The following is a 12,579-nucleotide window of genomic DNA, read 5'->3' on the forward strand; positions in this document are numbered from 1 at the left end:
CGTAAAGGGCTTAAAGTTCTCGAGTTTTATGATCAGCTTGTTTAAACGTTACTAAATGCCATGTCTTTTTTTTTTTCTTTTTCTTTTAACAAACTGAAAAGTTTGTGTCACAAAGTACTACAACAGTGAGACTGTGGTAACACATTTAAATTTGTTCTTCAGCATACCTGTTTTAACTATATGAAACTTTTCTAAAACAATCCAAGTTTAACAAGTTGACCTGTTATTGTAGTGTTAATTCAAAAGTTTTGAGCTTTCAATGCAGTTGGTTTAAATGCAGTTCTTATATTTTATTTTGATTCCCCCAAATGTTTCAAATAACAATAGTTTTAACAGACCATAAAAAGCCTATTATGTGATAAATAATTTTATTTTATGTTTGGAAATTGGGAAAGGAACCTTGATATCCAAAAGAAATGAACTTAAGATCAATTATTATTTAGAAGGCAGAGAAGCCATGTAACATTTAAAACTTTCAGAAGGTTGAGTTCTAATTGTGTTTTGGGGTTTCTTTTACTCTTATGAAGTGACCTTGTATCCACTATTACTAGCCCTATCACTGTTGCATAGATTTATAACACAAAGTTGATATGAGGGGAAACTTCCGTTATAAACATTATATTCACCAATATGCACATTTCTATTAGAAAAATAAACAGAAGTCTCTGTTTTTATTGTACTGGAACATTTCTTTAATATCAGAGTGGGATTTAGTGTAAAGTAGGTTTGTCTTAGACTCTGTCCAAGCTTAGACTCTGTCCAAGGATGTTTAGTTACTTGTGCTGCAAGAATACTAGGGCAGTGTGGCCCCAACCATGGAAACCTGATGAAACATCACAGTTGTGTCATTAGTAGCCCATTCTCCTCACAGTAATGACGGAAAGGTGAAACTGTAGATTCATCCATTTCCATTTAGCTAAATTGATATATCAAAAGAAATACAGATACTATACTAAATTTCACCAAATTAAAATGTTGTTCCTGATAATAGGCTTTTATATCTTAAAGAAACTGACAGCCAGAAGCAGGCAATGCTGAAGTAAGCAGAAGAGGCGGAGCTATTCCAGATCAGCTTTGGGAAAAGAGGAGGGAAGCCACATGACGTAGCCCGGCTTCGGAGCCTCATTGCTTTCTGATTTTCCCTTGGAAAGGTGGAGCTAGTTACTGATGACTGTAATCCTACTAATTGCGTTTGGCATTAACATGTCCCTTTAAGTGCGCTGTTTTAAGTGCTTTCAATGAATTCTCGTAGGAGATCTTCACAGTATACTGATGAGGCAGCTACTATCATTACCCCTAGTCTACAGACCAGGAAGCTGAGGTCCCTAAAGGAACTCGTCCAGGGTCACGCAGTGAGAGCCTGGCCTCATTCTAACGTGGGCACTCAGCTCCTGGACCCCCGAGGTCAAACTGCCCCTGGTGACGTGGGGCAAGATGGACGGTGGTAGGACCCCCTCTGGCCTGGGTGTCACCTCCACGTGGAACTGGTTATTCTGTGCGGGGCTGGAGAGGAGAGAAGGGTCAGAGGTGGAGCCTTTGGCCCACATCACCGCTCCCTCTCGTCTGAGCCGCTAGGAAGTCTGCTAATAAGATGTCCCCACCCAGCTCCCAGATACCTCCCGGCAGAGGGGTACATCGTGCCTCTGCAGCCCTGGCTGTAGGGCTGAGTTCACAGCCTCGAATGACCCGTCTGACGGTCCTGTTATACACAGTCGTAATGTGAGCTGTCTCACATCCCCTTTGAGAGCAGGGCGAACACAAACTTAATTCAGTAAAATTGAGTGGTTCCCATTCTTTGAGACATGGCACGGGGGCTTGTTGGTCCTGACTTGTGCCCCGTAGGTCCCATGCCCGTCCCTCCTGACGTCTGCACGGCAGGGTGATTTGCCTCTCTCTGCCCTACGATCCCAACTTTAAAATTCGAAAGGCTCTTCAGAAGAGTTTATTTCATAATTCTTAGAGAACAGTCAGTATCAGTGTTACTTTTCTCAGTATTCTTTTTATTTCTTCCATGTGCTTTGCCAACTCACCCATGAGTTGTAATTGAACAGGGTTTTAAAATTTACACGTGTCACTTTAGAGTTATCTGAGATGTCATCACATACACATATTAATGAGAAGGTTATTTCTGTCTGTTTTTAATTAACTGACAAAACTATTTCTATATCAAAAAGGTCAAGCCATCTAGAATTGTTTTGAACAAAAAGTACAGAATCCTTTTTTCTGCTCCATTCATTTCACTCTCCAGAATTAATAGCTATTACAGTTTGTTGTGTCTTTTCAGATTTTTTTCTGTTATTGAAAACATACCCGTATACATTCATTTTTTAGCAAACATTCACTGAGTGTAGGGAAGTAAACAGGATTTACAGTATGTTTCTCTGGAGGAGTTTATATATTTATCGCCCACGCATACAAATAGATACACAAGGTTTTTTTGTAATCTTAGAACTATAAGCTAGCTATTGTTACTTGACTTGCTTTTCTTTTTACTTAACCATTTATCTGCTAGATGTTACCCAGATGCGTCATGTAGCTTACTAGACGTGCGCTTGCTGGGAAGGGGGATGGGCGTGTTTTACGTTTTGACCACACTGTCCTGCAAAGGTATACTGCGTTCTATTTTGACCACTGGGTGGGAGAGGGCCCATTTTGCCAATAATCCTATTAATACTAGCTAGTGACAGTCCTTCACATTTTCATCAGTGCAGTAAAAAAAAATTTTTTTAATTCCTTTTCCTAGTCACTCATTATAAATTCTGCCATTCAATCCTTCAGCTCTTTAAAGATGTTCAGACTCTTTCTTTCAGGACCAAGATGAAAATACAAACTTTCTATTTAACTGGGTCTCTGAGATAGTTTTAGAACCTTGGATACTACTGTAACAATAGTTATCTAGAACTTTATTATTCACAAATTATCTTCTCATGCCTTCACTTTCTTTGACTTTTTCTTGTGGGGGAAATTTTTAAAACATACAAAACTAGAACAGTATAACGAACCCCTGTATATCCATCACCCAGCTTCAGCATTGCCTTCACGTTTGAGCAGCTTACCGGCTGAACGAGGAGGAAGATGTATCGTTACTTCCATGTCCCAGTTAAAGGTCACGTACCCGGGAGTGGCAGGGCCATCGCTGGCCGAGGCGCCTGGTTTCAGATTGCCCCCATTTCCATTATATTTGTTGCCACTGTGATATCTTCTGTGATTTGCAGGGTTAAAGTCACCAGCTTTTCTTTACGATTATTATTTTATAAATGTACCGTGCCATTCTGAGAAGGGGGAGAGCAGCAGCTTTCTAAACCCAGGCTGTTGGGTTTTCGTTTTAGAAGAGACGGTCCAGCAGGCAGGTGAAGAGAAAGCGGTACACCGAGGACTTGGAGTTCAAGATCTCCGACGAGGAGGCCGATGACGCAGACGCTGCTGGGAGAGACTCGCCCTCCACAACCTCGCAGTCGGAGCCGCAGGTGAGTGGCCTGTGCAGTTCTCGTGTGCATTTCAAAAGATGGGCTGGAGGGCTTCCCTGGTGGCGCAGTGGTTGAGAGTCCGCCTGCCGATACGGGGGACGCGGGTTCGTGCCCCGGTCCGGGAAGATCCCACATGCCGTGGAGCGGCTGGGCCCGTGAGCCATGGCCGCTGAGCCTGCGCGTCCGTCCGGAGCCTGTGCTCCGCAACGGGAGAGGCCACCACAGTGAGAGGCCCACGTACCACAAAAAAAAAAAAATCAGAAGATGGGCTGGAAATTTTATAGCTGGAATCTGAGAAGTTCAGTAGAAGCGTCGGACTTTGAGCTGGGAACATTCGTCTCGTGTTGGTGAACACGCTATGGGAAATTAGTCCTTTAGGAGTGTCTTTTAAAAAGCCCCGTTCACTGGGATTTATTTTTGTACAAGCCTGTGATATGTAATTTGACACAATTTTGGAGAATTAATGGTCTTTGTTGAGGATGAGGCAGACCTAGGATGCAAGGAGGCTGAATTTACCTCGGAGAGTTCAGTGCCGTAGCTTCTGGGACTTTAATACACCACTCAAGCTTGTCTCCTGCTGCTTGGCACTGTAAGAGCCCCTTTATGAAATTATTGCCTTGTAGTACCCAGCAGGGCCTACTTTATTCTCTGTGCCATGTAAGTGATGGATAAAAGAGTTTGTATAAAGTATGGGTAGTAATGGAGGATTGATTATTGTGAAGATCTTCCCCCCACACACACAAAAGCCCTCTTCTTACTGTTACTGTGCTTTAGTTAACAAACTGGTAACCCATTGAAAAATATATTAAATACAGTTTTGTATTTTATTTGGTAATTTGCGCTCTGTTGTTATATAGCGTTTTATGTGACCTCCATAGATAAAAAGCTGCCTACAATAACAGAATGATGAGTATATTAACCCCATGGGTCCAGACGAGGAAAAGTTATGTTTCTGCTGTCACGCAGAGATCATTTTCTCTTAGCAGCTGGAATTTCTGAACGCTCCTTGGCTTTAGGGACCCATGCTAGTCCACACAATTAAACCACATAATCGTGAAGTAATAAACACAGCTCTTCCTTTTGCCTTTCTGCAAGGGAGATTTTTGTTCTTTTCAGTCATATTCCCCACTGGTGATCGTACCCAGTGATTTAAAGGGTATGAACTTAAAGGGTATGGAAGGAGGTGCAAAAGGGAATGATTTCTTGCTTTTACAGCTTAGAATGAAATACTTTCTGTTTGGATTCATTCATTCCACTTTATGTTTTAGGAATCTGTTGATGCAGACGGTCCAGTGGTAGAAAAAATTATGAGTAGTCGTTCAGTAAAAAAACAGGTAAGCACCGTGTAGAGCTATCAAAACCTGTGGGGTGTGTGTGACTCTTAAATTATTTTTTGCTTTATAATTTCCTTTAAAAATTTCACTGTTGGGCTTCCCTGGTGGTGCAGTGGTTGAGAGTCCACCTGCCGATGCAGGGGACCCGGGTTCGTGCCCCGGTCTGGGAAGATCCCACATGCCGTGGAGCGGCTGGGCCCGTGAGCCATGGCCACTGGGCCTGCGCGTCCGGAGCCTGTGCTCTGCAACGGGAGAGGCCACAATAGTGAGAGGCCCGTGTACCACAAAAAAAAAAAAAAAAAAAAAAAAATTTCACTGTTGAAAATGAAACTTCTGGTGATGTTTCTAATCCTGTCTGATTTATTAGTCCAATATCAATCTTTGGGATGTTCAGCCCAAAATGAAATTAAAATGTAGCAAACAATCAGTGCTTTATTACCCCATTTAGAGTAGGCAAGAACTCAAACGTCTCAAAAGAAATATATTAGGACTCCTAGAGTTGTAGGCTGCCTTTTTCATAAATATTATTTCCGAAAAATCATGACCATGAATCTATCTCTCATCTCTCTTAGGGAGGTCCCTACCCCAGCCCCCCACCCCCCGGAAGATCTCTTTATCATGTTAGCAAGTAGATGTTTTCTCATACTTTTCATATGCAATTGAAATATTAGTATTCTTTTGTTAGTGCAGAAGTGAAATACAGAACTATTTTCAGTGTAATTTTTGAAGATAATGTGACTTATCCTTCCAAATTATTCGGAATTCATGCTGATCCGCGAAGGTAAGCCCTAAGTACCTGTCACTAGCCTGGTGCCCATGTCACTGAGGGGCAGATACACGCCGTGACAACAAATTCCAGGAACACTGCATCTTCTTTTGCTGATGGAGACTCCCCATTTCATCCCACCCTTCTTGCCCAGTTTGAGAAAACACTTTACTTTGAAGAAGCACATAGGCATCCAGATGCATTTACATATTCCAGCAAACCGTGTTTGGTGTCTCTAGAAAATGGTCTCCTTTAGACATCGGTGTCTGTCTTCCAGCTTGAATCATTGTCAAAGGCAGAGTTGTTACTTTTTATTGCTTTCAGGGTGTGTGGAAGACAACCTCATTGTTTTGACATGTAAAATAAGCTTTTTTTTTTAAAGATGTATACAAAGTGTAATTTCCAGGGAGAGAGATGAGGAATGTAGGAATTACGAGATTTAAAGTGAGCTTCTGGGTTTATCAAACAGGAAACGTTGACTATTCAGATACTATCTAGAGATCCTTGAAAATGGTATTGCACCAGCCGTAAACTGCTCCTTACCTTTGCTCCAATACTCTCTGCTTTTGTATTGTGTTATTCAAAGTATAGATTTTTATCAGAAGATAAAACTCTGGTTCAAACAAAAATAATCAAGAACAACATGTCAAGATATTTTCATAATGAGTGTAGGTAGTGGGAGTGTATGGGGTGTCTATCTGGTAGCTCTTTGAACCTGAGGATTTCCTCTCTGATGAACATAAAATCTCAACCAAATTTCCCACCCGTTCAAGCAGAAATGAGCACTATTTAACTAATTGGAAAGGTTGCATTTTTGTCCTTCTAATGACTCTAGAACTGTTAACTTGTGAATTGTAGGTATATGGCAAAATTTGAATGCTTGGTGTACTTTAAAGAATAATCCCCTTCAGCGAATTGAAGTGGCTTGTTTGAATAAATAGCACGTGGTTTGGATGGGTTATAATAATTTTCATTCAACCGATAGTGCTTCAGCAGGCATACCCAGCAGGTTTGGGGGTTGCAAATTATAATTAGCTCTGTTATTCAGAGCTGCTTAGACTACGCATGATGTAGGGCATCACTTTTTCTTTCTGTTTTGCCCACCGGAGGGCATTTTTTGTTTTTTCTTTCCAACCCTTTAAAGATAGGTGCCCACAGTTGAGGAGTAGGTATTGCTGCCACTTACAGATGACCAGGTTTATCTTAACACAGGAGATTAAAAATCACTGTAACTGTACTTGAGGGTAGAGTATTTGTTGAGTAGGTGACTTTTAGGATGGAGAAAATTAATGGGAAATTTCCTCTGGAAGGAGAGATATGCCTTGAGGTATGATTTAAAATAAGAAAGAGGTATGGAGCCCATTGAGTCGCTTGTAGATTAGTGGCATTTCATAAAGGGCCATAGAAAACCATTAGAAGGTTGTAAACATTAGCAGGTGCTAACTTTTTAAACTGCTCAAGTTCTCCAAATAGTTACTTTAGTTATCAGCTTCAGTAATATTGGAGGAAAGTGTAGCAGATAGAAGCAAAAGGAAATTTGAGATTTTCCCCCGGATTCTAGCTATGCCTGCTGGTCTGTTTCCTATTACCATGAATAATGGAAGACATGGCTGTGAGAAGGTGCCTTTGTCTCCCACTGGCAGCACTATGGAAACTGGTTAAGGGCTCAGAGCCTCCCCAGCATGGTGCCGACACATAGTGGGGACAGTTAACGGGTTTTGCAATCAGCTGACCTCATCACTGTAGCCTGAGAAGCATCAGCGGTTATGGTGGAGTCGTGCAAACTCACAGAACTCATCCGGCAGAACCTCCCTAACGCCGCACCGCGTGTTACATAGGGATGGCTCAGGCACTTATGTTGTTCTAAACCCAAATCAGTGTGCGTGAGACCCAGTGCAAGGGACATAGGTGGTACTTGTATTTGCATTTCGAGGTAGATTTAAGAATGGACTTTTGGATTGTATAAAGGTTAATTTTCTTCTTTTCCGCATTTGGTCATCATGTAGCCCCTTCTGCTTTGAGCCATCTGTCTTTGGGGGAAAACAGTTCAAATCCTTTTTGTACCAGAAGGTCAAAAATAGTTTTGAAAGTGGATTCTGTATTATTATGTCCTATTTTCTTCCTAAATGAAGTATGATTTGGCATCTCTGGTAGAATATACAGCAGGTTGGGCCAGAAGTAGGAATGGATTCATACCTTTGCTTTATTGTTACCTTTATCAAGGCGCTTTCTCATTCTTTTGTGCATTGTTTAACAAAATTTCTGCCTTTTCACACTACAGTTTAGCTTTGTTTCCCCAGTGTGACTGCTTAATTTAGTAATAGGATGCTTGGGAAAGGTCATTCATTCTTTCAGGCCAACAGGATTATCATTTGCTGAACGGCTGTTTTAGAATCCAGGTGACCAGAAGAGTTGATTTAGTGCCTGGTCAAGGTTTCTGTTTCATGTGAACAGTGGAACAAGCATGGTTCAATATGTTTGGAACTTTCAATTTCTTGTGAACAGTAAGGATTTTGACAGACTGCTTTAGGAGTCTAATGAATGAAAAGATACACACATTTCTCAAAACTAGTCTATCGAGCACATAAAATTACTTTAGAGGCCTCTCAAATTTAACGGTAACTGTCCTAGAAATAAATTTGAGTGGGGTGTGTGTGTGTGTGCGCGTGCACGCGTGCACGCGTGCACACACACACCTGCAGAAATAGTGCCTTGACTCAGTTATGCATCGGATATGCCCATTATGGAAAGGCTTCGGAACACTGGGGCATGGGAGGTAGAGGCTGGGGCTGTTTTGAACTGTCAAGAGAGTCTGGTCAGACCGACTGCCGTTCAGCGCGTAATTAAAGTGATGCTCCTGAGAGCTTAGGAATGCACACACTTTTGTTAATTGTTTTGCCCTAAGTAAAGCAGAAGAGGCCAGCGTGATGATATTTATATGAAATGAAGGGCAAAACAGCTCTATTACAGCTCTCTACGTACAGCTCTGGGAGCAAGAAGCTGATCCAGTATGTGTGGTCAGTTAAACAAAGCACAGGGTTCTAATTTGGGACGTCCAAGAGAAATAGGTCCTGGGACAGTTCTCTACAAGCTCCAGGTGCTACTAAATGAGGTCTCAGAACCTGATCACCTCCTCCCAGACAGCCTGAGACTCTCTTGTTGAGATCTCCACAGCACACCCCCAGAGGCATAGCTGATCGTGATGAGAAAATGGGTGTTCACGAGAGTCAGGGACAGACAGCTGATGGCGTTAAGAGTCGGAACTTTCTGGAGCAGAATCGAGACAGAATGAAAACTGCCCCTTTGTTCAAGAGTTGATCTGTGTGCTTTGAGGCCCACTTAGAAGTTACAGACAGTGAGGCCACTTAGAACGAGATGGAAAGGGGACAGTACGGGAGGAAAGATCCGGAAGAAGGAAATCAGGAGATAACAGAACATAGAAAGGATAAAGCGTGTCTTTTTACTACCTCAAAGGTAAGTAATTTTGAAAAACTCTTTCAGAACTGAAAGAAATATAGTTAACATCAAAAAAGCAAAACCAGTAGACCAGACGTTTGAATTCCACTCGAGGTTTGAATTTCCTGATATGCTATGAGAAGCATCGCGAGATCTAGGCTCACCCTGGTTCCCCATTCTCCTCGGCTGACCACAGTCTTATCTCTGCCTTTCTACTGTGATCTCCAGTTCTGTGCAGAGATAATGTGTCTTGAAATGGCTGCTGAAATGCGGGAGTGGGACGGGGTAATGTTAAGGGCTAGAAAAATGTCAGGCGAGTTCGGGGTGGATTGTTGCTTGAATCGACCAGAATTTACCTATACAGTGATTGCAGGTTTATATCCCTGCTCTTGAGGGTACCCAGCAAACATTTCTTTTCAGCTTGGACACCTGAAAGTCTGGGACATGCCACAACACTGTAAAGCAACTGTACTCCAATAAAAAATAATTAAAAAAAAGAAAATCTGGGGATACAGATGGTTTTCTGAACACGTGGATTTAAGAAGCTGCTTTAGGGTGATGACCGTTTATAGATCCATGAGGGCAGGATCAGATATCAATGGGTTTCGACCCCTCTCCTGAATATCCTGTCTTCTTACTGGTGATCTCCAGGCAGGTGGAAAAACTGCTTAAAATTTAGGTTTAACTGATACGTGGGAGAGTTTTGAAGAAAAGTTTTAAGTTCACAGTCTTTGACAGTAGTTCGAAGATTGGGGATGGAGGCTGCTCCTAGGCTCTTTGAGCAGATCTGGTGCCAGTCTGTCACCCAGTGAGAAGTCTCTGCTCCTTTGTTCGCCCTCTGCTGTGTTCTGACTTGCCTTAATTTTCTTTGCGGCACCTCTGAGGCAGTTTAGCAGCCAAATGTGACCCTCAAGGCAGGTACTCTTGTAAGAGTGTAAAAGCAATCTCTAGACATCTGTAAGTGGTGTTGATTTTTTTACATCCCTGATTTATCTGATCAAATGTTCCAAAAGAACATTACATATTACAACTTGTTTAACAGCCTACAACCAAGAGGAAAACAAATATTGAAAGAGATGCTTAAAATATTATATGTGCAGTATCTTCTGCAGACATTACAAGAGGCAGGATCAGGGGAGACGTTCGAGATAATCTCGCCGCTGCACCCTTGACTTGCTGATGGGTCACGATTTTAACCTCACCTCGGTGTCGTAGTTGGAGTGTCAATTTTATTTGGCTGCTATGCGTATGTGACATCTTGTCTGAGAGATTTTAATTGTACCATTGAGTCAAACTGAAACTGTGGATAGCGATGCACTGAAATTACAGCCTCGGAACAAGGTTTAGTTTTAGATGGTTTCTTGTTTAGCGTTATTAACTATATGGAGGAATAAATGTCTTTTAAATATTTTAAAACATTACAAAACCCACCATGTAAAGTTGCCATGAGGCGGCCAAAAATAATCCATGTGGCATTCAGGAGAGCAGTGGCTAATTGGCTGCTGCCTGAGAAAATGGTGCACTTGACGTCTACTTAGCGCTGTGGGTTTGGCAGAAAGCCACATTTGGGGTCAGGCTGTTGTGAATGAAGCTGCATGTGGTTAGGGATGAGCTAAAGCCATGCACGTCTGAGGAGCCGGAGCCCATCGGGTAGCGCGCATGGTCCGCCCTCATCCCTCTGGCCTCCCAGCAGCTCACCACATGCTCATCCTTCCAGGAGCGAGCGCCCTGTGCCGCTTCCGCGATGCCTGTTTGTGCCCACACGGGAGTAAATCATGACTTTGGAACATTCTAGTAGATGGTTTCAAGTGCATGCCTGAAATTTTCCTCTGTTGCAGAAGGACTCTGGAGAAGAGGTAGAAGTTGAGGAGTTCTACGTGAAATACAAAAACTTGTAAGTACATTGTGATTTCTTTTTTTTTTCCATGGAGGAATATATTTTCAATGTACCAAATTTTAAAAGGTAATCAGGAAGTTTTTTTAAAAAAAATTGGCACCTGGGAAATTCTGGTGTGGTTTATTCAGTGCCATAGGCCGTTGCCCACTAACTTTTCCATCTTTGATAGTTTATGAACTTTATTTTTCTGCAAAATGTGTAATTGGTGTACAGGCTGACTAGCTTTTGTGTATAACCAAGAAGTTCTTTTTAGAGGGGATGAAAGCTCATACAGTAACAGAAAAGTGAGGAAAGTATTGTCATGCCTGCCTGACTCTGAGAATGAATTTTGCTCCGCGGGGCTCCCTGCCTTCATATTTCATTGGGATGCTTGGCACCCGAGATGAGAACTCTGCTCTCAGGCAGAGACTCTAGGAAATCGTGACATCACCCATGTTCTGAAATGCAGTGAGCTATGATTTTGTTGCTCCGTTTCCATTTCTGATTTTTGTCTAGTGAATTTGAATTGCATAACTCTTAAGAAAACTGCATGAAAAACCACCGTGAGTTGTTCTGGTTGTAGATGGAAGCTGGATACTAGGGCCAGGCACGCTCTGACGAGGCAACCTCGTTGGAAGCATCAATAGTCATCCTGCTGAGGAGGACAAATAACAATCACAGAACGAGGACAAAAATATTTATCGATAACATAAAAGTTAAATGTACTGTAAACTTTTAAAATGTACTTTAAGCTTTTTGAGGCAAGGAACTCAAGTACCGTATTAATAAATTCTAGGGTTAAAGAGAGGCTTTGGGGAGCTGTCAGAACAGCTTAAGAAAATTTACCCTACCCTCGAAAATAAAAGCATCAGGCCTCGTGGTTTCTGTCATTCCCCCCTATTGCAATTGGCACTGTGTTAATTAACGGATGCATTTCTGACGTTTGCGGGCAAAACCTTTTACCAGGTAAAAAGATGAAGGAGTCTCTTACCAGTGTTACTGTAAGAATTCAGTGAAATGAAAAATGCTCAGCAAACATTAGATGCTGTCATCGTTCTGTACTCAGAGCACGATGAGTTTACACATGTGCAAGTTATGCACATGGCATGGTTTCAGATAGTCTTATAAGGAGAGTGGAAAGACCAGATAAGGAGGAGAAAACGAAGTAAGCCGGAGAGACAGAGAGTTCTCTGGCCGGTTGATCAAATCACACTCAAAGCACAGAAGTTTAAGTATCGATTGCCAGGAAGTGGCACCACGAGACAGGCACCCGTCCCGGTCAGCGTGTGGCTGTGGGAGGTGAGGCGCTCGGTCTGTGGGAACCATCTCAAGTCGCCTGCGCACAGCCCCAGAGCTGGGCCCGGGCTCCCTGCCCAGGTGCCACTGCCGCCAGCCAGGGGAGGCGAGCCACCTGTCTGCCATCGGTCCCGTGAGATGAGGCAAAGCAGTGCTCAGAAGTAGCTTTCCTCTCTGATGTTATCGAGATCTAAGGGAAGTTAACGTTTCCATAAAATTAAAAGTTTTTCTTAACCTTTCATTTTGACATGATTTGAGATTTACAGAAAAATTGCAAAAACAGTGCAAAGAATTCCTGGTTTTCTTCTTATAATTAAAAAGTATCTTGTGGAAAGATGCTTTGAGACTATTACGCATGACAGTCGCTAAGTGGCGATTTAACAA

The 12,579-nt window shown here is 42.3% G+C and overlaps 1 protein-coding gene across 4 annotated transcripts in view; it reads left to right on the forward strand.

Annotated features, from left to right (window-relative positions):
* CHD7 (chromodomain helicase DNA binding protein 7) overlaps positions 1–12,579 on the forward strand; it is a 179,032-nt gene that overhangs the window by 113,747 nt on the left and 52,706 nt on the right. For all 4 annotated transcript variants that reach the window (XM_019925279.3, XM_019925278.3, XM_073794419.1 and 1 more), the window contains 3 exons: positions 3,330–3,467; positions 4,736–4,801; positions 10,862–10,917. In XM_019925279.3, the coding sequence (XP_019780838.1) occupies positions 3,330–3,467; positions 4,736–4,801; positions 10,862–10,917 (260 nt within the window). The remainder of the gene's footprint in view (positions 1–3,329; positions 3,468–4,735; positions 4,802–10,861; positions 10,918–12,579) is intronic.

Source organism: Tursiops truncatus, chromosome 17 (assembly GCF_011762595.2).
Source record: "Tursiops truncatus isolate mTurTru1 chromosome 17, mTurTru1.mat.Y, whole genome shotgun sequence".
NCBI lineage: Eukaryota > Metazoa > Chordata > Mammalia > Artiodactyla > Delphinidae > Tursiops > Tursiops truncatus.